The sequence below is a fragment of the Scleropages formosus genome, chromosome 4 (genome assembly GCF_900964775.1).
Source record: "Scleropages formosus chromosome 4, fSclFor1.1, whole genome shotgun sequence".
Taxonomy (NCBI): Eukaryota; Metazoa; Chordata; class Actinopteri; order Osteoglossiformes; family Osteoglossidae; genus Scleropages; species Scleropages formosus.
This window is the reverse complement of record NC_041809.1, coordinates 23,751,145-23,778,700: the sequence shown is the minus strand read 5'-3', so window position 1 is coordinate 23,778,700 and position 27,556 is coordinate 23,751,145. Positions and strand designations below refer to the sequence as shown.

Here is a 27,556-nt window from a genome sequence, read left to right as displayed (position 1 = left end):
ATAGATTGCTGTAGCTTCCTGCTCCTTACACCAGCTGCTCACTTGTACACAGTGGGGGAGCAGGGACCAGCCTGGATTTGAACGTTCCCAGACAGTCCAAGGCCAGAGCCTCTGAAGGTCCATCCATCTTGCTTCCTCACACTCTGATTCTGCAAGATTTCAGCATGAAACACTTTGCCAGCAAAGCATAGACTACAGATCTGTGCCTTTACCACATGTGTTGAGACCCAGTGTTAGCAGTGGACTCTGTGACAGCTTTGTTCAGGTTCACACCTGCTTGGCAGTTAGACAGGTGATTATCAGGTTCTTTCATTCTCTGTGATGTACACATCACATGTCTCTGATCTTATTACTGGGTGCCATGGTGGCACAGTGAGAAGCAGTGCTGTGTTACAATGCCTGGGTGGTGCAAGAGGATGTGGGTTCAATCCTCAGCCAGTCTATGGGGAGTTTGCATGTTCTCCCCATGTCTGTGTGGGTTTTCTCCCACAGTCTAAAGACATGCTCTTCATGTTCACCCATAGTGTGAGTGACACAGAGAGAGTGTGTTCCACTGATGTATACATGAGTGACCCATTGTGAGCAGTGTATCTACCAGTGTAAGCCACCTTGGTAAATAAGGTGTGTGGGCTGATAACACTACAGAGAGTTCATTAGAAGTCACTTTGAAGAAAAGCATCTGCTACATATGTGAATGTGTTACCCTGTCCTTTATAAGCATTTATGTATTTAACAAACCCAAGAAGCTGTAAGTCATCCTACACAAAGATATCAGGTTCAGAAAATTATAACAGAACTTACATAATTTCATACTTTGCTTACTAATTCAGCTGATGATTTTATTGAGGAAATTCAGTCTCAGCATATGCTTTTTGAAAAACAACAGAGTTATTTCTGTTGATCTGCTCCTGCTCTTGAAGAAAGCACTCTAAGGTGTCTGAGTTGACTTCAGCAAATTGATGTCAGCTGTTTCCCAAAGAGGACTGGCACATTGGAATCAGCACTCCAATATATTTTTTATGACTTTTATTCTAAAAATAGCCTAAAAATGCTGTTTCTGAAGAAATTTCTATGGTTTTCTGCATCTTTTACAGACTGTATGTTGAAATGAAAAAACGTGTCGCTGCCCTAACGTTATGAAATACAGAAATAATTACATAAGAAATAAGTAATAATTCAGGAATTGGAAGTATTTGATTATAATCATTAATTTGGGCAAATGATTAACGAACTGAGTGATAAGAATAGTGGTGTTGGTGGTACTGCTGTGCACCGCAAAATAGTGCTGATTGATGGCGAATTACACAACAGTGCAAAGCAAATGACAGTGATGAACAATGAAGATTGACATGGGCTGTGTAGCAGTGTTGAACACTAGCACTGGGTGAACAGTCGCATCACTGTCAACCAAATACCCAAGATAGTGGTGAACTGGAGCATGAACTGAAGCCATAGTAAATATAGAAAGCAGGTTGTTAATATACTAATTTAAAATAAGGCATCTAGCATCAATGATGACTACAAACAGTGGTGCAGCACAAGGGTATGAATCAGGTAGCGGAGTCAGCAATGAACCACAAAGGGCAATGTAGGAGATGAACTACAGCATGAAACAGGTTGCAGGGCTGCAGGTAAATAAACACATTAAACAAGTAGAAGCGCAGATCAAAATGAAGAACTGGGGCCAAAGTCGAATGAAACAAAGAGCAATGTTATTGAGATGTGAATACATTAATACATTGTTATGAACCAGAAACCACTTGAATCGAATGACTCACCTATGACTGGGGGCAACACACCAGTGGCCTCACAGTAAAAGGCCATGCTGACAATTGGCAACCACATAGAGAAATTGCTTTACATTGTATTATTGTGAAATGAACTGCTCATCTGATACATAGCCACCTGCAAGGAAAAGCAGTACCGTATGCCATTCACCTTGTTAGAAGTGGTGCTTTCTTACTTATGGAAGAGCTGAATGGCATCTGCAATGACAGTCTCATTTACCTACATAATTGTGTAAGCGATGGAGAAAAACCTAGAACAAATAACCAACAGGGAAAGGAAAACAGAAAATAGTGCATGCCTATAAATGTCCTTAGTTATTATTTATATAAAATCAATCTGGGAATTATGTACAACAATGGGTCTCAGTAATATAACATACATAACACAAGGAGAAAAATTGCACTGTTCAAACAGGCTATAATATTTAAATATATATATATATAAAATGTATATTTTTTACTGTAAATACACACACACACACATTTTCAGAACCGCTTGTCCCTTACGGGGTCACGGGGAACCGGAGCCTAACCCGGCAACTCAGGGCGCAAGGCTGGAGGGGGAGGGGACACACCCAGGACGGGACGCCAGTCCGTCACAAGGCACCCCAAGCGGGACTCGAACCCCAGACCCACCGGAGAGCAGGACTGTGGTCCAACCCACTGCGCCACCGCACCCCCTACTGTAAATATATAATTTTAAATTTCAAGTTTTTTCATTTCAATTTTGTAAAAATATTTATTGTTTTAGGGTAGGAATAAATTATTTCAGCTCCCCACTACAGGCCCCTGACCGTGTTTTTGTAATGAAGCATTTATCTGGTCATGAAATTTTATCTTCAAAATGTGAACATGAGCTCTTGAGTGTTTTTGTTTTTTCTGACTCCAGCTTGTAGAGCACTTGTATGGGTGAAATATGTTTCTTCTTTTGAGGCTGTTACTATTCACATTTGGCAAGCTTAACTGAAGAAGAGATGGTCAGCATTCTCAATTACCACAGGTTTCATTACACTTTAGAAACATATGCTTGTATTCAACAGAAGGCTTGAAGGAAATATTGGATAATACAAGCAATGGATAAAAGCATTTGTGTTCAACTGTTAACTTCTCCCACTGCAGATGTTGGAAAAACTGGCACTAATATCTAAGGGTTAAATTGGCCTCATTTCTTTTTCTCCATATTTGATCACAATGCACCAGGCGAGCCACCCCCTATAAACCAAAATGCCTTCAATTCCTACATTGTCTGTCTGCTTGGTGTTCTGCTGTCATCTGTGAATCAGTTTTTCTGTTCAGACAACCATAGCGGCATGATAGCCTTCCCATACAGTAAATCTGTCAAATTAAAGCGTGTTTTCCCTTCGCTAGGTGGTGCAGACGTCTGCACCACCCACTGAAATCTCACCACATTGCAGTGTGCCCTCTGTGTCAGACACAATGAATCAAACATGTCCTGAAGCAGAGGGGACAAAAACAATAACCATCAAAAAGTGTCAACGATAGTGCAATAAAGTATATGCTCTGGGTAAACCACCTCTATTTTCTAGAATAGCTCCATCATGTACTTTTAATGATTTGGACTAAGTTTTGCCATCAGGCCCGAATGAAATCCTATCTATCGGAAGCAATATGGAAAAGCTGTTTGCCAAAGGGCCGAAAAAGGGATAAATATCCATTCACACTGAAACACCAGATTTGAATAAGCGTATTCAAATTAAATCATGTCTGTTTTATATCTACTTTTTAAATAAAATCTTGCTTGGCAGAACTAGGGGACATTACCCTATCTAACATTTTTTAGCAGGCGATAAATTATAAAAACACCAAGTTGTCTTGGCCAAACCACGATTGTTGAAATGATCAAGACCAAAGCCTCAGAACCCTTTATTAATTTGAATACTAAAGATTCCTTTTCTTAGCCTGCAGAAGTATGCAACTAAAAGCATTTGTGGTTTCTTTGTAAAACAGCTTTTACAGGCCATGCTACAGTAGTTTTATTTTTTTTTATTTTCCCTCAGTCTGCAGAAGAGAGTCCCTGGGAGATCTCAGATGTATGGATATGCAGTAATCACAAAGAGTAATGGGACTTGTTCTGCAAGACCGAGCAGCTGAATTGGTATTCTCTTTTTAAGAGAGCAATAACAGTGCTGATTGATTCACAGCTGATTTTTATGCAGCTTTCAGGGTGACATCTCTCTGTGATGTCATTGTCATATTAGGACTAGGACCAGAAGAGGGACAGGGTTATAAACTCATACTACAACTGTGAATCAGTTGCTGGGCAGTTCAGACTCTTAAAGACTTGTTGTTGATTATAATTTCAAATATAAATCCAATCTTTTCATGCTGATTTTCCACAAATATTTTGATCCACAGGTTTTCTACTGTGTATGTGTTGGTAAGTAAATACACCAAAGCTAATTTTTCCCTTCAGCAATTTTTATGTAAAAAAAATCTATGGTGCTCAAAAAAGTCCAGCAAGAGCTTTGATCACATGAATGGCTGTCTGCACTGGAGTGCATTGTTTTCTCATAAGGAGAGCATGTGTTCGTCACTGACCACTACGATGTTTGAGTGACCCAATGAATATTCACAGTCCTATTCAACACGGTGTAACTCTGAAACAGACTCCATGCAACAGTAGCCATATATAATGATCATATGATCATATCCTGTGATGAGGTGATCATATGTGATGGATCACTTCCCTCCTCCTTCCTCTGGCCTATCTGGTTAGCTGTGCCCTACCTACTATTATTTTCTCTATTATTTTCTCACTGCTGAAACCAACGTAAACCCTGAAACACTGACAGGGTCTATCATTGACTCCTTCAAGTGTCTTCTTGCTACTCGTCCTAGTGTCAAGAGCAGTCACTGGCTCACAGTCCCGAGAGAGGCCAAAGGTGCCACCCATTATTCTTTTAATGCTGTAGCTCACTGCCACCAAAATTCAAACAAAAGCAAAACAAGAAATTAAAAATAAACTGTTCTAACTTTGCCCTTACAAGGCAATGTTTGGGGATAATAATTCAGTTTAGCTGACTTTGGTTTGGGTCAAATACCAAATAGTGAACAGGCCTTCTTTGTTATTTCTTATTATTTTTGTTTTTCGGTCAGTCTTTAATAAATTCTTGCGTGTGAAGACATATGCAAATGTTTCCAGTGAGCTATGCTGAGCTAAAAAGAAAGACAAAGAGTGCACCCACTAACAACCTCTACAGCTTTCCTCATTATGTCTTGCTTTTCTACGTTTTGTACCTCATCCTAATCTGGTCTGGTTTTTTGGCTAATCCGAAGGAACAAGTAGCCTTTTTGTCAGGAAGCCATAACATTTTCTCTTACACTTGGTTAGAATGGATTTGCTTTTGCATTCTTCTGTATATCATGATTACTATGTTTTATTTTCACCTTTAATTTAATCCCTAATTATTCTTTATTACATTATTCACTATATGGTATTCATCTTTATATTATTTTCCTCGTGTGCTTGTGAAGCAGCTGGCCGTGGAAGCTTCTGGAGAAAAACATCTGTTCTACTGGTAAATTCCACTTAATTTGCATTGGATGAAGAACATAATGGAAGGTTCTTGTTTCTAGAACAAGGAGACAAGACAGTTTTGAGGAGGATAAAATGATTGCACTGGAATGCACAGATGCACACACCTGTGATAGATAGCATCTGGTGAGATTTGTAATACTCATTTTTTACATTTAATTTTGTCTATTTAAACTTCAAAAAATATCAAACTAGAGAAAACTAATTCCAACAATTTAGTGGGACTTTCAGACATTGTTATCCATTGCAAAACCTTATGCTCTCAACCCCTTCCCAGCAACAGGATTGTTTCTGGACCAGTTCTGCTCATCTCACAGCGGAGCAGGCATCCTGTTTTTGGGTGCAAGTCTATAATTCTTCCGGATACAGGTTTGAAAAGCATTTCCAGCATATTCTGGTTTCAGAATATAAACTAACATCATCTAGCCAAAGTGTGTCAGATTCTGCAGAAATCAAGGCAACTGTTCCAAGAAACACTTTTGCTGAGATGTACGTTGCTTTGGACAAAAGCGTTTGCTAAATGAATGAATGTAAATGTAAAATGTAAACATCATATTAGTAATTAGATGTCTTCTCATTGTGTTTGGTGCTTCACACTACACTGGCAAGGACTAGTTGATATTTATGACTAATAAGGAAAGCTGGTATTTATACCACTGTCAAATTATGAATGAATCTTATGGGGAAGAGCAAAATGGAGCAGCTGGAAATAATGTGAACTAAAACATTCAGAACTCTCATTATATACAAAATAAAATACTATAAAAACTTCACAGCCATTTTCATGATCAATTTTTTAAATTCTTCTTTGGTTTTCCAGTCTTCTTAGCATTCCGGCGGGTACAAAACAAAACAGTAATTTCTCCATTTGAATGTTCAGCCCAAAAAAAGACTAATGAAGCCATGCAACATGAGATGGGGAATATATTTTAAAAGAACCATAACCAGAGCACTTACAGCAAAAGAGAGAATCATTAAACAAGAAAGAAGAAATACCTTACCAGAATGGCTCTGTTTTCAAAGTGTAACAGAGTGCAAATCATGGCTAAAAATACCATGTACACTTATAGTTAAGCTCTAAATGACTTGATGCAGAGCAGCTTATCGGTGGCTTCCCTTGACTTGAATTGCTCTGGGGTCTCCAGGGAATTTTTGAAGTCAAAGTCAATAAAAGTAAAGAGCAATGTCCTCATTTTGGAGAGCAGGGACAAATTCCCGCCTTCCACTCCACTTCATCTGTCTTTCGTTACAGAGGGCATTTTATAGGCCATTATCATGAACAACTTAGTGCATTTAGGACTGATAATTTTAATGGAAAAGAATACTGTGGAGTGCTATAATGGAAGAACCAATATCTGTCAATCTGCCTGTTTCACATAAATTTACAACTTTGCCAGAAATGTTCATCCAAAGAGACTTAGGCCATAGTTTTATACTGTTACTTCTGGAATTCATGTCTTTTCAGTGGTTTGATGTTTTAATAAAGCTAGCCCACTTCATTACAATTCTTAATCAAACAACAGCAGAGTTCTTTCAGGGACTCAAATCTACTGTATATTGTGTTGGTGATGAATGAAATTTTATAAAAGTGATTCTACCTGCAGCTCGGTATTTACACATAATTCATTACTTACTGGACAAGACAATGTTGGCCAAAAGAATCCAGTAAAATACCCTTTCCTAATAATGCCACATTGTTATGCAAGACATCATACTACCTTTTTTGATGAAGATACACTGTATGTTATATTCATTAAGCTTATATTTTCACAACATCTATTCTGTCATTTACCCTTGATAAGGATTAATCTACTTATATGGGTTTTCTGAATTTTGGGTTGAAAACCGATTATGAGCAGAACCTGTGGTGGTGGTCAGGTTTTTGGAGGTAATAGGGTGGTCCACATAACCCCAGGTTTTATGGAGCTTTAGAGTTGTGATTTAAGCTGATGGTCTCTGAGCCCATCCAGATCAAGGTCACTTAATAGTGGTACTTAGTTGCAGAAATCAGAGTGCAGCTAGCTTCTTGAAAGTACTAAGATAAAATATGGTAGTCACATCTCTTCTCATTGTATGAGGCAACTGGGACAAACTCTAGAACTCATTCCCATGACAGAGTTACACTTAGCTCTGCAGTTCTACTCTTCCTCCTACGACCTCATGCTAGCACACAGCTATGGTCCTCACAAGTAGCACCCGATGGTGCTTGATAGCTCCAACACTGAAAAAGGAACACATCAATACATGTTGCTAAGAGGATCACTATACATAAAGGCAAATGGGATATTTTTGTCACATTGGACATAGAAGCAGTAAGTGCTCAAAGTTCTCAGCCACATGTTTTGCTTTACTGTTTATGGAGGATTCCCAAAAAGTGAACTGATATAAAATTGCCTGCATTCTAAATTGTGGATTCTGAACCAAATCCAGACAGAGGATTCATAGCACTGAATTAGAATGTGACTGGAAATATAATCAAATGGAAAGGAACAAAAGACTTTGTTTAATTCAAGTGCATTCTGAGCTTCCATTTGATGATGCTGGCCTCTTTTAAATTGTGGGCAAGTAAGACATGGAATAATTAAGGTAAATGAAACTCAACAGTGTGAATTTTAAATCCTGGCTTCATAATAACTGGACTAAACCATCTGCAGTGAGACAGTGTGTACATGGGCATTTGAATGCCTTTTCCAAAGTGTCCCACCTTGATGAATACTTTTAGTGAGAGAGTTAAAAAAAACGTCTCCTCGTTCACTGTCTTTATAAGCTGTCTGTATTTTGGTGTGTGGAACAGGGAGCTGGAAGCCTTCTGTACTCACTCCATCAATCTCTCTTTTGCGCTCTCTGTCCCTTGCTGAAAGGCTTATCAAAAACTATGGGTCAGAGTTCCACAGAGATATCCAACTAAAGAAAATAATCTTGGCTTTCACCAGTAAGGTTAGAGAAACATTGTAGCTACTAAAGGAAAACAATGCAACAGAAAAATACATTTGTCCAAAACTATGGATAAAATTTTAAAATATGGCATCCACAGCAGTTTCACACTTTCCTTTAGTCATTTCTAGGTGTATACCATTTCGTTTGAGTCTGGGAGCTGGGAATGTCATTTTGGTTCAACAGTGTGTCCACAAAGGTGAAGGATCCATTTTTTTTGCAAAATATTTGCATGTAAAAAGCTATGATTAAAGGTACCCCTCCACAGTTCTCAGAACTTGAAGACTGAGAGCTCATTGCCACAAGGAGGGCATGGATCTAAACTATCATACCTATGTCAAACATTGTCCAATGAAGATTTTTCAAATAAAAATAATTCGTAAGTCTTCAATGGGGAGTAAAAGCTGACACTAGAATGAATAATTAAACCAAATACATCATATTTCCACTCATTCTTGGGACTAATTTAGCGCTCACCTTCACTTACGTTCAATTAGTTCTGTTCTGTAAACAGCATAAACATATTTTATATTACCAGTTAGGAGCTCATTATTCAGTCTTTAATTTCCCATGTTCACTGTAATGCATGTATGCAAACTTAAATTAAGTTTAAAAGAAAGTTTTTCATACAGCGGACAATTTAATTAGATTAATTGGATATAGCCTATGTTGTTTAGCTCTAACTAACTGTTATGCCTGACTATCCAGAATTCTTCATATGAACAGGTTTGACCTGAACACAGACAAGCTTCTCAAGAGCTCCCAGTAAGTCAACATCTGGCAAATGTCTTATTGAAAGAAGCTGTTACTATTAATGGGCTTCAATAGCCAAGCAGTAGATTAATACAGTTCTCATGGTATTTGAATGAAAGTAATCTATTCATTACACACACAACTAATGGTGGGCTCCCTTTGCCATGTCTGAAATTAGATCCTTCTCACTGAAAAAACTAGGACAACAATCATCCAGTAAACATTTCTTCCAACATGGACCAGAAAACAAATTTCATTCTGTCAGCATATGGAGGAGTGATGTGTGGACAAAACCTGATATCCAGGCAAGGCTAAGAGAAGAGGGGTGGTTAGGGAAGGAAAGCAATGCTGGGTGGGGAACTGAAACTCAAGCAGCTGCCTTCCTAATAGGAAGCAGGTGAGGGCAGTTGCTAAGTGACAGATGCTGAGGTGCAGTCCCCAGGATATGGGCTAGGCTGTGCAGCAAAGACATAGCCTTTTCTCCCACCCTTGGACTTCAATGCTGGCAAGGCAAGACCAGGAGGCCAGTCGCCTAAAATGAGAAACAGACATTTGTCAAGAGTCTGCCTGGCTTCTTTCTCCCGTCATTTTTTTTTTTTTCTTTCCTGGTTTTTAATAACAAAAAAGAATATGGTCCAAAAATAGTTAGTAAGGGTTCCTGTGCCAGTTTCCTAAGAATAATTTTTTCTTGCACCGCTCTCTTTAGACATGCAAGTGGCCTGGCGAGAATGAAGAACTTTAAAGAGAAATCTGAAAGAATGAGTGAGAGATTGAGGAAAAAAGAAAAAAATAAATGAGGAGTAATTGGTCCAGTGCATGCACACCCACTGAAACCACTATTTAGCAGGCTGCAAGCCAGGACTTCTTCCTGATCCCCATTGCCTGAGATATGGATGAATCTAACATGGGCTCCTTTGGTAGATGGGCTGTTGGCTACCAGACTCTCTCCTTTGCCCCATTACTGCCTCCTTCCAAGATGTCATGAGATGTCTATGATTGCTTATCTTACCAAAACGATGAAGGCACTCAGGGAGCCACAAAGAGACAGCACTTTGTCATACCTCAGGAATTAAATATGTCAATCAACACCTTGATGGAATTTATGGCACTGCAATATTTTTTAATCCATGTGGAAAAGGTGTTAGCTGAATGCACTTTAAGTAAATAATCAAACTGTTTGGCCAATTAATTGCCTCACTGTTTAAAAGAAAAACCAGGCCTTTTTACTGGATCAGGGTTTAATTAACATGGAAGACCCACGCACCGCAATTGTCGCACCTTTACAGAGAGTTCTTGAAGAGAAGGCCTTCAGCAAACTGCAGATGTTTTCCTGCTGCTGCAACACATCTGTAAAAGCAATGTAAAATCCTCTACATCTACCGGTCATTCAAATTATTACACTGTCAAGGGTGCTCTGGACACACAAGTGAGAGAGAACAACAGCATTTGGGAGCAAACTTCCAAAAGGCTGATCGTTCTTTTAACTTTTATGACAGGACCTGATCTTTATTAAGCTTAAAATGGGACTCATGAAACTGTGAATCTGAATTTACTTGAGCTCTAGCAAATTTTTAAGTTGGTAGCCATCATTGGAAACGTATGGAATAGAAATGAAAGCCCTTCTATCCAAGAATGATGTTTTTACCATGCGTGACTGGCATGTAGCACCTTCCATTTCACTGACGTCAACCCAAAAAGTGCGGTAGCTGTATACAGATGACTCAGACCTTTACTTGAGGGTATGCAAGAAGCCATAAGAGGTTTTCAATTAAAGGAGAAGTCTGTAGCAAGTAAAACTACGTAAAAACTAAACTTCTGTATTTAAAAGACTGCAGATTTACCTCACAGCACAAAGCCAGAGGACTGTATTAAGACATATACCTTAATTAAGGAATTCAACCTGAATTGCATCATTAAAAGTGTATGAACTTTCTCGTAAAAAGCCTCAGGTAAGTCAATCAGAGTGGTGGTGTGTTTTTTGCATTTTTTAGAGTGTATAGTCTCAAAGCAGACAAAAAATTCTCCAGGATTGTAACAAATACTCCCAGGACATTTATTAAGGCATCTGTTCTTAAATCTATGGCACCAAAACAACAACAGTGGCACTATTGTGCTCAAGTATGACATCCCAGGACAGAAACTCTAGTAGGAACATATGCCTACAAGTATACAACTACATACAAAATACAAACCTGTCAGAAACACGTGACTTCAGAAATACTTAGCGGAAAACATGAAGACAACCCAATAAACTTTAATTTTACAAAAAATAAATAAAAGGCTTCATTCCCACTGACAGTAATGTACAAAAGTATATGATATAGAATAGAAGTGAGTGAATATGGGTTCAACCAAGGTCTCTATGCACTAAAGCCAAAAGACACAATATGAAAGTGGATGTAATGGGTCCCTCAGAAACAAAAAGGCACTATGCATAAAAGAAAGAAAAGCATATTCTGGAACTAAAGGACCTCTCATTTGTCAGCTTTGCACAGACCCGCCTGTTTGCATTGTCATTTGATTCCATTGCTGTTGCTAGAGGGACAGCTAAACCACAAACGTGACATTTTGTACCATTATGGGAGCTTTGCTGTGTGCACTTGGCCTGGGATCCTCATTCTTAGATGTTGTGAAGTGCCCCATGGTATACCCTACATTTTTGCCTCTTGGATCCCTCCCTGTTAATGCGGTCCTGCAACTGCAATCCACTGTCCACAATAAGCCCATGTGGTATTGAGAGCAATCAGCTGGAAGTCAATTATTAGGACAAAAGCAGAGTGTGATGAACAGCACAGGTTCAATTTTCTCATAGCACTGAATAGTGCCAGTGACTTTACATGACCTGAATAAAGCAAGCAAACTTCTCTAGAACTTTTCACCTGGAATGACCTTCCCCTGGGTGCTCATGGCATAAAAAGCTATCATTAAATATTGGAAAATGAGCACTGAAATCACAAAATGCATGTAATTGAACACTGGCACCAGAAAGGCTGGTGGGAATATTACATTCCTATCTTCTGGGACTGATGCATTAATGACATTCATACAGGCCAGCAGATTGCAGGAGAGATAACTTTGTGAGCTTGCTTGAGCTGCAGTTGATTACATGAAGGCAGGCTATTGCAAATGGAACCCTTTCCATTCTTACTATTATCCTTCATTCACACACACACACACACACACACACAGTCTGAAACCGCCTGTCCCAAGTGGGGTCGTGGCAAACCAGAGCCTAACCCAGCAACACGACGCAAGGTTGGAGAGGGAGGGGACCCACGCAGGACGGGACGCCAGTCCGTCACAAGGCACCCCAAGCAGGACTCGAAGCCCAGACCCACCGGAGAGCAGGACCTGGTCAAACTCGCTACACAACTGCGCACTCCCTTATTTTTTATTTAGCTGACAGAATTTTATAAGGGATAGCAGGACATGATGGCAGAGCAGAAAAAGTTTGTGCCTCACGGCTCCTTAATGTCTTGAAGACTGTAGAGTTTGCATGTCCTCTGTGTACTTGCATGGGTTTCCTCTGGATGCTCTGGTTTCCTCCTAAACACATGTTTTTGGGTGAATTGGCGACTTTAAACTTCCTTTACCATGCAACTGGGTAGATGGTGGCTGTGCAATGGACTGGCGCCCCATCCAGGGTGTAAGATTTTTGCTTCTAAGATAGGCTCTTGTTCACTATACATTGTACAAGGGGTTACTAATATCAGTGAGAATTTTAAAGATGATTTAAAGTGTTAGAGAAGTAAGTTTTTACTGTGTTTTTACCCATTTATAAACAGGAATTTCTAACTTCACCATATGTATCTTGCTCAAGGGGACTACAGCATGAATGAGGGCTTGAACCAGGGACCTTCAGATTGCAAGAAAACAGTTGTAATCACTATAACACCTGTTGGACCTTATACGCTGGCTCCTCAACTTAGAAACACAGCTGAGGTTGGAAGTCTGTTCATAACCTAATTTGTTATTAAGCATAGGCACAGTCAGTGTTCATTAGCTTTTGGCTACTTGCAGTTTGCGTTAATACCTATTTTATAATAAAAGCTTATTGCAGATCTCCCTCAATGTAAAAATCTTGGAGAAAACTACAGGAAATTTAAAATTTTATTATCTTTATGCTATATTAAAAGTAAAACTATCTTAAAATGGCTAAAAAAAAGTGCATTTTTTTGCCACAAACTCTTATACAGCACAGAATGTTGGCTGATTTATTATATAAACATGTGCAACAGCATCTTGTTATTGATAACACCAACATTCGGGAACACCAGGCACAAGCTCTCGTCATTGGAAGTGAGCTGGATGGAATTGTGTTTTACTGCCAACTAAGGGCTCAGCAAAAAACACAGGTCACATTTACTTAGCAAGTGACAAGTTTTTAAAAAAAAAACTGCAAAAAAAATGCATAAATTAAAAATAAAATAGTTGGAAAATGCTTGTATCTTAGTGTGTATAGTTTAAATGTTCATAACACTAGGAGCCAGTGTATAAAGCTCTGCAGAAGAACAGAGTGGGGAAATCGGTTAACATAAGTATCGGTAAGTAATCGGTAACATAAATCAGCTGGCAAATGAAAAGCAGCTCAAAAATTTACAGATTTCCACAGCTGTGGATCTTCTTAGACAAGGGTTTCAAACCCATGTTGTATGAAATGTGCTGTATTATGATTTCTAGACCTGTTTTTTCAGATTGTATGAGCCTCCGTTGAAAAAATTACTGTCCCCAGTTCACACCTCTCAACTCACTACTGCGCAAGCTGTAAATGCAGCCCCTAAAGGCACTGTAAATTCTCATTGGTCAGTGGTCATAATTTCTGTCTGTTAGCAAGGCCTGGTGCAATATCATCAAGTATGCTAGTGTTAGGGTACATCACAACTGCCACCCAAAGAAACATAAAAGCTTGCTCCAAGGTCAGTGTATTTGTATTTTGCCCTGAAAACTGGCAATTTTGAGAAAGAAAGAAAAAACTGTGCTCCCTATGCATATGCAAGATTATCACAGAGATTAAAAGCACTAAATGTCTGTTAATCCTAATATAGCCTAACAACATCCCTGCAGTCTTCTTCTAGCTGGAAGAATAAACAAATGACAAAACTGCCAAAGATTTATGATGTAGAGCAGTTTCTCCATTAATGTCTGCTTACAGACATAAATTTAAATATCTTATCCTCTCAGCCCCACATCTGCCTTTTATTTTGGCAGAAGATGTTACACAACCTTGACAACACGTTAATGTGTTTGATCCAGCTACCATCCCTTCGCTCACAGTCATTCAAAGTCTACGATTAGATTTTCCATCATTTTCAATGGGAGGAGATAAGGCTGCATTTTTTCTCCAGGCTTACATGCACAGATAAACCTTAAATCTTCCAGTACAATTTTAAAGGGAAACAGGTGTAAGAGCAACATGGGAAAACTGCTGGACTATTTCCATAGAGAGCAGTTTAAAATGGGGAAAGTCTTTGACCATAATCACAGTAAGAGACCATGGGGCCCAAGGGCCAGTGCACAGAGTGAATTGTATCCACTCTTAACATCTGCATCTCAAACTGGTTCCACTATAAGGGTTGTTTACCCAGAACACCCCCTTCCCCTTTTCAACAATACAACCATAATATGCTCTTGACGGGTCTGCTTTGTTTTTGTAAATTACATTAACACAACTGTTTGTACATAACCCAGCAACAGAATGGGGAGAAAAATGAACAGCAATGCAGCATTTTTATATTTGAACAATGAAAAATGACAAGCACATGAACTCTGAGTTGGGGACTTTGACAGAACATCACACTTTTTTTTTTTTCTTCTTGTTTCTTCCCTCTATAACTTTACCACATGTAAATGTCAGCTACAATTGGTATAGTTTGCCAACGATATGCAGTGACCCACAAAATTGACTGAAGCCATATCTGTCAGCTACAATTAGGGTGTGACACACATGGCCATTTCATTTTTGTTGCCAGGTCTGACAGGAAACTAGTGACTGATCCTCACCTTGCTAACTGATTTTACACCTGCAGTTTCAACGCATCCAAAAAGTGAACGTGTTGCCATTCTGATACCTTCAGTGAAGCAGTACTCTTAGATGTTTAAAACATTACAACTACACCCCTATTTTTTGAGACATTTGAGGGTACTTTCATGGAATATTCTCTTGTCATTCACTATTTTGAGGACAGTGAGTAACATATCAAGCTCTTCATGATGTGCCTTTAAGCACTTTGCACCAAATTTGAACTTGTTTCCTACTACCATGTGAACAATTGAAAATGTAACTACAGATTCCAAACCTGTCACAAAAACCTTTCCTGAATTTACGCAAAGTGTAAATTTCAGACTTCTATTCCTTATTAACTCTTGGATATTAATAAATCTGACCTTATTCTCAACTTTTCTGTGAAAGTCATGTGCCAGAAAACAGTTTAGTTTCACAATCCTGAATTTTGCATGAGGTGTCTTGATGGTACCTTCAAAATAAAAAAAAAATCCTAACATCTTTGACAGAAAATAAACAGGAGAAACCTGATTCAATGCCACAACCCAGATAAGGACTATTGTACAATGTGTATTGTACAACGAAAGTGCACAGCAATTTCCTTTCGCAGACTTGAACAATTCTTTCAGATACTTCACAGATGGTAAATCATTTAATGAAAATCAGCCTAAACAGTTGCAAGTTTTTTGGAGGAATCCATATTTTCTTTCAAATAATGTGTTTCACTGTTAAGGCAATTGATTGTTAGCCAATAACAACGTCTTGGTAGATGATAGACTATCCAGGAGCTTGTAGCTTGAGCTGGAGACAGACTATAGGTCTCAAAACAGTACAGAACACCTGCATATGATCAATGCCCCAAAACAGCACTTCTTTAGTTATTGTTTCCATTACCATACAAATTGCTATTACTAAATCAAAAGTTCTCTCTGAAAGCTATAATACTTGGGACCATATAAAGGACTGAAAGCCAATCTCAGAATGGAACTGAAATGAACATTTATTAAATAAAGAAGCTATTGATTTGAATTTGAAATGTTTTTTACAAACCAACTGAACCTAAAATTCGCAGCTGAATTTTTTGTTAAAAGTAACAAACTAGAACATAAACTTCAATGAGGAGGTAAGTACTATCATTTCTGTATAGCCTTACCTTTAACCTTTATATGGTCCCTGTGTACAGTTTGGTGTTTCACACATGGCATAATAAATAAACAAAGGACATTTCAAAAAGGTTCCAAAGCTGGTTCCTGGAGTTTTGGAACCTGAAGTAGAGTTCCAAAGCAAAGGTGTATTAGAACAACTTCTGTTTCAACAGCCTTTATATAGCCCCAACACAACACTCAGGAAACTGCTGGCATGTGAACACTATTATGTTCAAACCCATTGTCTTGTCACACCTGAATGTCATGGTTTTAACAAGGAGCAAGGGTGACATATTATGAGCATAATCTTGATGACCAACACCAAAACTGCAAGCAGACATAACCATAGTGCAAGTCCATGATTACACTACTGACAAATTACAAAATTAAGACAGTATCAGCTAAACCTGAAATGTGGAATTAGAACTGGAAGCACTTCACTCTTTGAAGTAACTTTAAAAAGAGTTACCAAATTTTATAAAATTTTTTGCTGTTGTTTTCCAACTTAAATTCCCCCTCTCCCGAGTTGAGTGCTCTGAAGCATTTAATCTTCATTGTAAAGATTCAGCTGGACTTATAAAAAATGTATTGCTTTTTTTCCCTGGTGCAATGAGGCAGAGATTCATTATAGTTATGTAAACACGTCTGTGGTCCACATGAAGAAACACAAGAGAACGTCTCTTAATTACTGAGCCACGTCAAACATATGTACATTCTTTGAAATTTTCTAAAGTTGTTCAGTTTGGACTTCTAATTGAGTCAAATTGCGCACAGCCTCAGTGGAAAAGTTCAGCTCAGTGGTTGTGAGAAAAGAATATTTACATATCTACAAAACGGCTTAGTCTACAGGCCTTGAAAGAGGAGATGGAGAGGTTTTGTACCTCATCCAGTCCATTGTGCCCACAGTCACCTCTGGCTGAGATTGTTTGCTTTGCATTGTGATACAATGTTGCTGATGTTTTATATAATAGCTGCCATTACAGCCCCTTCCCTAAGTGTAGTAAAGCCATGTATGTTAATTTCCTTGGGGTAATGGAACACGAACTGTTTAAACTTGATGTCTAATGAAGATGTCCAGTTTGGCTAGATCTGTATATTGCTAATTGCTCACTATTTGTTAATGAGTACAGAATTTCACTGTGGCCAGTCAGAGTAACTGCAGAAGAAGGACTCCAAAGGAGAAAGCTAGAATTCTTTTGCAACCAAAAGTATTTACCTCTCATTTACAAATCACATGAGTTTAGGAATGAGGGGAGGGAAAATAAAGATTGGGGAAATTTATTGTGTGCTTTAAATAGACAAACATCATTTTCAACAACTGATTCTTTGTCCAGGAGCTGGCAGCAGCCCAGAGTTTGTCCTGCTCTGAGACAATATAACCTCAGTGTTTTGAAGCTCTTCAAAATACAGCTCAGTGAACAGGACACACAATTTCTGTCCCTCTCTTTACAGTTTTTTTTCTCCAAGCTGGAAGCGGGAGAAGGGTTCTGGAGGGAGGAAAGGAGGTCCCCAGCAAACACAGGGACATCTGATTGCTGTAATTACCTCTCAGCTCAGAGCAGACATGGGAGTGGGGATGAGGGCAATGCAAGGCCATCAGGGGCCCATTGTGGTCTGGATTTTGTCTTCCTCATTCAGATGGGAGGTGATGTTTTTCAGACTAAATGGCATAACAAAAAAATTTAAGATCTGAAGCCTTCAATTCCCTCACCTGGGCTGGAGTACATCAACCAGAATGAACCCTAGAATGACATTACAATGATCACAGCTCCACTGAATTAAAGGAATATTTGAAGTGAAATGTGCTGCCTTGAAATAATCGAACCCATTCTCTTCCAAGAAGAGAAGGTCACATGTGCCTTCTGAAAACTTGTTTCAGATGGGGTTCATATTAAACTATTAGTTTCTCACCACTGTTTTTGAAAGATTGCAGCAACGGGATGGCAAAAAGAAAAGCTACTGAACTAGGTCAGCAAGCATGAGGCAGCCCAGCTTTAATGCAAAGGGCAGCAATGTTGCAAGCGCCCTGACAGGACTGTAACTAAACAGCAGCTGTTAGCGAATGAGAAGGTTTCTGCTTTTAAGTTCAGTCTGAGGCATTTGTTTAACTTGTGGACCCCATGTCATGGAGCTTTGGTAGGCGAGCATTTGGTAGGTCTGTGGGAGAGGTGTACTGTCCCAGTGTCCGTTAAAAAAGGTGAACCATTTTCATTTAGTCTTATCCCATGTTCCTTATAAAGTCTAAGACACTTTCTGAGGTCTGCACATTCCAACCTTAAAACATTACAATACACCACACTGAAGCAAATCTAAGCTAGTTTGTACATTGCTTTCTAATATAAAGCATTTACTCGTTTCTTTATAAATAACTCTCAACAAACACGTTCCCCAATCACGTACATCACAGATGTCAATAGTCTCTTCATTCCACAATTCCAACAGCAATCCTAAATACTACAACAGACATATGTACAGTCACATACATATAAACATATATGTTGGTGTTTTAAAATTGCAACCTCTTCACGAGGTGATGGTATTGTCTAGCTGGCAAACAAAAGCCAGTTTAAAAATAACTGAATACAATGCAGTATGTTAACATCCATTCTAATTTGACTGTTCAAATGTGCAAAAGCTGGGTGTTCCTTGATGTCTTCAAACACTGATGAAGACTTCCTGAATGGATGAACAAACAAGAAAGGCAGCCAGCTGGGTCTGTCCTAAATAATTAATAGTTTTAGAACTATTGAAAAAAGTTGAGCTTCCTGGCCAGCCAGTGAGTTGAAATGACAGATTTATCTAGAGACATCAATACTGAAATGGTTGAGAAGAAAATTAATAGACTGTCACATGGTTTAAGATCACTTCCTTCCTCAGAAAAACAGGAGTCTGTATTAGGATATGCTTGAAGAAGAACACTGCACCTTGTCCTTGTCACCAGCAGTTAGATCCTTAGCTCTGGCTCTTCACTGTGCTCCAGAGAGTGCTCTGCTGTGCTGATCATTGAGGCTGAGGGGCCCTGTGTAACCCCAAAAGGGGAGACAGCTGGCGAGCGGGCAGCAAGCGGAGACAATGAGGGGGAGAAGCTAGGGGACATGGCAGCTGAAGAGATGGAGCCCTCATGGCTGATGGGTGACCGTCGCAATGATGCCAAGTGTGGGAACGTCCGTGCGACAGCTGGCTTTGGGGGAACTGACTTAGCTCCTGGGTGAGCCACGGAGGTGATAAGAGGTGGTGGATCAATCCGGGGTTTAGGGTCAGCCTTAGCTTTGGCCTGGAAGGGCTGACGGGGATTGCTGGGAGGAGCGCTTTCATCTTTCAACCGGGCAATCTCTGTAAAGACATTAGCCAGGGGCTGGAACTGAGGGCACCAGTTGAGCAGGTAGTCCCAGTTATAGCTACCGCGTAGCTCCTCATCACTGGCTACAATGGCAGTGAGGGAGCCATCTACAGAGGGCTTCCCATCCTCGGGGAAGGCATAGTCCTTAGGGTGTGAGATGTTTAGGCCCCTTCCAACCCCAAGGTAGCCTCCACCTTCATCCCTGTAGATTGGATGCTGACCAGATAGTAGAGTTCCACTGAGGCTTCCTAATTTCTTTCCCTTGAACCACTGGCCTGCCTCCAATACCCCTGGTTCACAGGAAATATCTGAGAGTTGGTCAGCATCTTGCTGGATACCAGAGTCTGGACCTCGTGCTGAGATGTGCTCCTGCATGGAGGAGGAGATGCTGGAGACACGTGGGTATTCGTTTATCATCCGTATTTCATCGTCCTCGGCAGCCTCAGCAGAACCCCTTCCACTGGAATGGGAGGGGTCCAGCGACCCTCCTCTAGCATAGGGTCCCCCACCAGCACCACCTTGATCTCCAGCATAGCCAGGAAGAGTCTGGTGGTAGATTCTATCACCTCCTGCAGTGTCATCCAATTTCTGCAGAGCTGTTCCTTGGGGAGAGCTAGCCCTGTTGTTGGCCCCTTGCCCCTTCTTTCTTTGCCTAGCCTTCACCAGGAACAACACTACAGCAATTATCACCAGGATAATAATGACGCCCAGGGAAACAGCAATGACAACAATTAGCAAGATGTTAACATCAGGCGCAAGCCCAAAGGAAGTATATGTGACATCAATGGTTAGTTGTGCAGTGGCCACACGTGAGGTATCCAGGGGGCTGTGGGCCGCCACATCCAGTGTCATTAGTCGGGCCTCTCTTTTAGAGCGGCCTGTTCCACTGTGACGACTGGAGCTATCCATCTTCAGAAAGACTACTCCTGTGGTCCGATTCACGTCAAAGTAGGGTGATGGGCTGGGAAAAGAGTATAGGATGATGCCATCTACACCACTGTCCTCATCACTTGCTTGTACCTGGCCAATGCTTTGGCCTTTCTTTGCCCCTTCTGGCACTTCAAAAGAGAAGGTTGGTGAAGTAAAGAGTGGGTCATACTCATCCTCCCCTGTCACATAAATCTGTACCGTGACAGAAGCTGAAAAGTTTCCAGCATCCATGGCAAGGGCAATGAAGTTGAAAGACTTCACCTTCTCATAGTCAAAAGTTATCCTGGCCCTTACCTCCCCTGTATTCTGATCAACTAGGAAGAAGTCTCTGCCCTCACCTGATTTTTCCACCATGGAATACTGCAGCTGGCCATAAATTCCCTTGTCATAGTCAATGGCATGCAGTACAGTAACCAGAGTGTTTGGAGGCTGGTTTTCACGAATGCTTGCTGTCAACGTCTGGATGGGGAAATAAGGTCTGTTGTCATTGATATCTTTCACCTCCACAATAACAGGGACCAAGGCAAAGTGACCAAGGCCATCAGAAGCCTGTACAATGACTACATGGGAAGACTGTCGCTCGCGGTCCAGTGACTGCCTAAGTCGAAGGGCTCCTGTCCACTGGTCCACAGAAAAGAGCTCCATTTCATCTCCTGAGCTGATGGTGTATTGAATTTCAGCATTGGGGGTAGAATCTGGGTCAGTTGCAGTCAGACGTAAAATCTCTGTGCCAGCAACTGCCCCCTCGCTCAGCGCCACACTGTATTCTGCACGACTGAAGACTGGAGGGTTATCATTGGCATCAGCAACATTGATCACCGCTGCTACGCTTGAACTGCGCTGGGGAACGCCACGATCTGACACAACAATGGTGAGGTTGTAGCGTGATGCTGACTCGAAGTCAAGTCTTTCGGCTAAAATCAGGGTTCCCACTGTCTGGAAGCCCCGTCCCTCCAAGTACCGTACACTGCTCTCAATCTGAAAGGCATTGCCCACATTGCCACTTGCAATGGCAAAGTCAAAGCCACAGTTTTCCCGTGACATGTCAGTGTCCACTGCTTCCAGGGTGAGAATGGTGGCACCAGGCAGAATATCTTCTGATATTGTTGCCCTGTATTCTGACTGATGGAATGTTGGGGCATTGTCATTTACATCAGAGAGATGCACCTGGACAGTGGTGACAGATGACAGCGCTGGGGTGCCACCATCCCTTGCCTCGATCACCACACTAACTGAGGGATGCTCTGGATCAAACTCTGCCTTACGACTGATGAACAAAGTGCCTGCGAGAAAACAAGATTTTGTATGCTGTCAGAAAAAAAATTAGTTTTTGCATTTACTTAGCTGATGCTTTTCTTCAAAGAGACTTACAATGTTAATCTATTTAGAATTATTTACCCATTCATAAAGCCAGATCATTTTTACTGAAGCAATTTTGGATAAGTACCTTGCTCAAGGGTACTACAACCAGAGGTGATACGTGAATCTGCGACCTTTTGGTCCAAAGTTAAAAGCTCTAACCATTATACTACCAGCTGCCCCACTTGCATAAACCTTCCACTTACTCACAGCACAGATACTCACTCATAAACAACAAAGTATTTTGGTAACAGTAATATAAATAAGGAAGATATTTATAAATCACAGTTACTTTGACTAACAGAAATGCATTCTATGTCTAAAAACGAGGATTAAGATTAAAATTATTTTAGAGGCTAGCATTCCAGTAGCCAGAATTAAGTAAGAACTCAAAGTGATTCCGTGTGAGGTAGTAACACGAAAGTATAAGATTTAGTGGGACTTACCATTCCTGGGGTCGATGTAAAAGCCATCCCTGGTTGATGACATTACTCTGTAGGTTACCTTCCCATTCATCCCAGAATCACGATCTGTAGCAGTCACTGTGACAACAGGACTGCCTGGTGGAGAATGCTCAGGCAGTGTTACCTTGGGTTAAAAGCAAAAAAATGTGGATGATTTATTATTTCCTGTCTATTTGACACCTGACAACTTCAGATTTGGTTCACCAAAGAGTTCATTTTTAGGCTGCAAGCTCTCAACTGTTGCCTGAGTGACATCTGACATTAAATTCCAGAAGTTAATTAATTCAGTGTACAGGTACATCAGATTGACTGTAAATCACAAACTACATTCAGTGGTCTAACAGGCTGTTATCTTTAAGGTCATAACATAGTGATATAAAAAAGTTTAAACACTTTCAAAATTGCAGAACGTTAAATAAGGCTGAAATTAGATCAGCACTACAGCAGAGGCTTAGAGACAATGGAAGACACCTGATAGAGATCTTGGGTGAAGGTTGGTGCATTGTCATTAATGTCTTCCACAAGGACGGTCAGATTGGCCTCACTCTGATGCTGAGAGTCAGAGGCACGGATGGTCAAAGTGTACCAAGTCCGCTCCTCAAAGTCCAATAGGCCAGTCAAGGACACTCCTCCACCATAGCGATGAATTCCAAATTTTCCACTAGAGTAGCCATCCAGTAGCAGAGAGTAGGACAAGGCCGGGCCAGAATCCACATCATTGCCGGTCACCTGCGTAATCTCTGTTCCAATCAGGGTGTCTATAAAATAAAAAGGTTATTTTTTAAAATTGTATGCGTCAATGAACTACCACAAACAACCTCACGCTGGTTTTTTTTTATATTACTAACTGGCTTTTGGCTATGAAAAAAGAAAAGTGAAAGGTTTTGAAACAAAAAACAATTGTTGTGTACCCCAGTAAGAACATTCTTAAATCTGAAAGTTCATAAGTTAAACTACTTACTCTCAGGCACGCGGATCTCTTGTGGTAAGGGGATCGTGGGGCTGTTGTCATTAAGGTCCACAATGATTACTGTGAGGGTTGCAGAGCCAACCAACCTAGGATTACCTCGGTCTGTCGCCGTGACAACAAGTCTGCCAAAATATAAAAAATTTGTATAATGTGAAATGGTTCATATATTCCTGTTGCTATTGTCCTTCTCTCTATTACTATTATATGACTTTTTAATCTATGAAACAATTGAACATACTCATAAAGGAAAACTATGGAGACTGTGGAGAACATAAAATCCAATACAGTTGAATTAAAAGGAGTGGCAAAGAGGATATAAATTCCATAGTACATTGCTGTAACAAAGAAAATGGAGAACTTAGAAGTCTGACATAAATTTAACTGAGAGATGGGGAAATTGCAATAGGCTACACGGGCATTCACTCACTTTGTCTGTGTCCAGATCTCTCTATCCATAATGGCTGCTGTAGTGATACCGCCAGTTGAGGGGTTGATTTTGAAGAGGCCGCTCATGCTGGATGATTTGATGGAGTAGGTCACCTGACCATTTGGACCCTGGTCAGGGTCATTAGCCAAAACCTTAGTGAGGCAAGAGGAGAAAATAGAGAAAATCAAAACAGGTTCGAGGAGAAATTTGTACCAGCTGTTTCAAGTGAAAGAGCACGCTTGGATGTTGGGCTTGGACGACAAGCCTGGGAAAAGAAAGAGTAACGTTAAATGGTTGTGGCTTCATGGTACTGCTGAACCTATGACTTCTTTGTGACAGGAAAGTGCGGGAGAAAATATGGAATGCATAGTACCACACAAAAAAAAAGATCTCCCTGAGTATAAACAGTTTTTTCTTTTTTGCTAAAGAAACACAACTTTGCGTGTAAAAAGCAGCTGGTGCCACTAATCAGCAAAATGGAGGCAGTTCCTGCACCTGGATGATTGGAAGGTCGTAGCCTTGAGCTTCGCGCATGTATGCTATGTAGTTCTGTAGCTGGAAGCGTGGGAGGTTGTCGTTGACGTCCTGCAGGATCAGATTAATGGCCATGTAGGAGTTGGAGGTTGATGTCTCAGCCTTCACCACCAGACGGATTTTGGGGGTATCCTCATAGTCGAGGCCAGCAGAGCTCTGAACCTGAATTTCACCTGAGGGAGAAGAGTTTTGGAGCAGAGAATCATACAGCTGAGCAGCTCCTGGGATCCCTGTTTGGAGTAACAGTAGAAGTATTTGCAGTCTAGACCCACCTGTAGTAGCACTTATGCTGAATGACTTCATCCGGTTGCCACTGAAAATGCTATAGGTAATGCCTTTGCGCGAGCCCTCTAGGTATTGTGCTAGTTCCTGAACCACAGTGGTACCTGTTCACCAGCACACAAAACACCTCAGTTAACATCTATCTATAGACTATAGTTGTTAAAAATACAAACTAAATCACTGATGATGAATTGATGATACTGCCATCACACTCTGTCTGGACTGGAGTGTAGTTATAGTTTTATCTATTATATGGCTGTTACTACATACTGTATTTTTTTTGTCACTTATTTGCAAAAAAATGTCTACTGATTAGTAATATTTCTCCAGTTTAAAAAGCTGTACATTTTGAATGAAAGATGCATGAGACTAGCTTTTGATCAAAGGGGAAAAGTGCAAAGCCATGAAACTGCCCAAATTGTTTATGGTATAATATCACTAGGATACAGACCTTTAGCTGCATTCTCCTGAAGACTAATGTCCCGGGCTGTTCGTGAGAAGCGAATGCCCTTGTACTCTTCCTCTCTGATGTAGATGATCACTACTCCGAGGGATGACTGGGCAGGACTGCCCTGATCCACAGCCTCTACAATCAGGGTTCGCTGGTGCTGATTGAGTGATTGCAGATTCTCTGCCACTTGGATAGCTCCTGTCAGAGAGTTGATGGTGAAGCCTTGCACAGGATTGGCAAAGCGATAGAAGACAGACCCATTGGCCCCAAAGTCCTTGTCCTCGGCCTTCATAGTGGCCACCACCTGGTGGCTAGAGACACTGCCACTGGAGATGTTGATAACTAATGGGTCTTGGACAAAGAAGGGAGCATTGTCGTTCACATCCAGAACATTGACGGTGACCTGTGCTGTACTGTTGTGTGGGACTGCAGGGGAAGAATCCACAGCCCATACCTGGAAGCTGTAAAAGGCCCTCTTTTCCCGGTCCAGCACTGCTGCTATTGTAATGCGCCCTGTATCCTGGTCAATAGCAAAGGCGCCCATAGAATCTGGGCTCAGGAAGTACAGCACCTTCCCATTGAGACCCTCATCAGCATCTGTAGCTGTCATCTCCAGCAGTGGAGACCCTACTACCACATCTTCTGAGACATCCACTGTGTAGCTGTCACGCTCAAACCTAGGGCTGTTGTCATTGATATCAAGGAGGGTAACTTCCACAGTGGCAGTGCTGGTGAGTGGTGGGGTCCCACGGTCCTGGGCCACCACAGTGAGCAAATAGCTTGGTTTCTTTTCTCGATCAAGGGCTCTAGAAGAGGACAGCTCCCCTGAGCTGCTGTCAAGACTAAAGTCACTGTCAGGGTCCCCAGCTGTGTAAGTACAAAACAAAAACAAACATCTTTTAACTAAACTGCAAATCTAATTCATACCTGATACACAACATCACCTGAAATATGGGGATTCACACTAGTTAAGAATTACCCAGACCATTCTAATTCATGCAAAAGTTTACAATATACACATATGTTTTAGGCCTTGTTCAATTTGATTTTTCATTAAGTTCCTTCTTCTAAAGAGGAGCACACAGTTTAGTCTGCACTGTGAGACATCATGTAAATCATACCTATGATCCTGTACTCAACCTCTCCACTGTCTCCAGTATCCTGGTCAGTAGCCCTTAAGGTGGACAGCTCTACAGGCTCCAGGTTCTCTGGCACTTCTAGGTTGTAGAAAAGCCTTCCAAAAGCAGGTGCATTATCGTTCTCATCCAACACTGTTATCCTCACCATTGCTGTGGCAAAGTTAGCTGGAATACCACCATCTTTTGCGTAGACTGTGTTTATAAAAAGTGAAACAAGACGTTCCGACAGTGAGTGTAAGGCATCAAAAGAGAAAAGGAGTTGCCTGTAATTCATTATAAGACTCAGGAAAAACTATTCTGAAACAGGGTAGATGAAGGCCAAAAAGCTAAAACCAGGTCTTCTGTTAAAAGGCTATAAATGTGTCCATATTGCTTGTTGGGAAGCTGAGTATTGTAAGACCTTTCAATCTGTCAGCAGTCACCTGTAAAAGCATAGCGGTCCTGGACTTCCCTGTCAAGGGCTTTGGTAGCAATGATAACACCCGTCACAGGGTCAATGGCAAATCCCTCCTCTGAAATGCCTCCATAGGTCACCTGACCATTAGTCCCTGGGCGGAAAGGAAAAATCTCTGAAAAAGTATCCTGAAAGCATGTATTACTCAGATCTACATTGCTCAGTGGGTCATGGTGCGTGGGCTTTGCCATTATCACAGTTGGCTTGTCTTGTCTGACATGCAAACATGTTACCCCTCCCATGCATGCTTGCTTTATTTGTTTGTGGCTGGTTCTGGTCTGTAAGTATTTAGCCCTGGGTATCCCACACATTGGTCTGGGTGTAAGGTTGCGTGCTAACCAAAAATGACCTGGCATCGTCACCTGTTTGCTTCTTTAATTGCTGTTGGACAGAAAGTTTATAATCCTTACTTTATAAGTTCCAGACTAAGACCAGGAGAATGTGTCACCACCCACTGCACAAACACATTTACAAGCAATTAAAAACAACTGTTGTTTTCCAGGATGTGATAGAGCAGCTTGCACAAAACCCTGGTTTTAACAATTTAGTATCTGAGACTTAGCAGAGAAAAATGCGTGGTTTATGTAAATAGATGGATTCTGTATCTACTACATGGTGTACAATCCTAGAAAAGAAAAGCTTCCTCTACAAACAGTATGCCTGGCTTACCTTGGTCCCGATCTGAGGCAAACACAGTAAGCACAGTGGTCCCGGGCCGTTGGTTCTCTAGGATTTGGGCCTCAAATTCAGTCTTCTCAAACCAGGGGGACTCATCATTGACATCAATCACCTGGACAGACAGCAGCTGTGAAGTGGAGCACGGTGGCATTCCATGGTCCTCAGCCACAATGGTTAGGTTATAGAGGCTCTGTTCTTCACGGTCCAGGGCCTTAAGGATAGACAGAGAGCCTAGGCAGATACGTTGAGTAAGAGAAGGAAGAAGAAGCAGAAACAGAGCAATTAACCTCAGAGTCATCACAAAACCTAGACTGCTCTTGGTTTTGGAACATCACTGAAGCAGAGAATCTAC

General features: G+C 40.8%; 1 protein-coding gene across 1 annotated transcript in view; it reads right to left on the bottom strand.

Annotated features, from left to right (window-relative positions):
- Positions 1-15,835: 15,835 nt before the first annotated feature.
- dchs1b (dachsous cadherin-related 1b) overlaps positions 15,836-27,556 on the bottom strand; it is an 87,012-nt gene continuing 75,291 nt past the window's right edge. The window contains exons 11-21 of the mRNA XM_018755381.1: positions 27,196-27,435; positions 26,495-26,620; positions 26,055-26,264; positions 24,934-25,800; positions 24,473-24,586; positions 24,162-24,373; positions 23,667-23,818; positions 23,231-23,361; positions 22,741-23,027; positions 22,252-22,393; positions 15,836-21,729 (exon numbers count right to left, since the gene is read on the bottom strand). Coding sequence (XP_018610897.1) covers positions 19,121-21,729; positions 22,252-22,393; positions 22,741-23,027; positions 23,231-23,361; positions 23,667-23,818; positions 24,162-24,373; positions 24,473-24,586; positions 24,934-25,800; positions 26,055-26,264; positions 26,495-26,620; positions 27,196-27,435 — 5,090 coding nt within the window. The 3' untranslated portion in view covers positions 15,836-19,120. The remainder of the gene's footprint in view (positions 21,730-22,251; positions 22,394-22,740; positions 23,028-23,230; positions 23,362-23,666; positions 23,819-24,161; positions 24,374-24,472; positions 24,587-24,933; positions 25,801-26,054; positions 26,265-26,494; positions 26,621-27,195; positions 27,436-27,556) is intronic.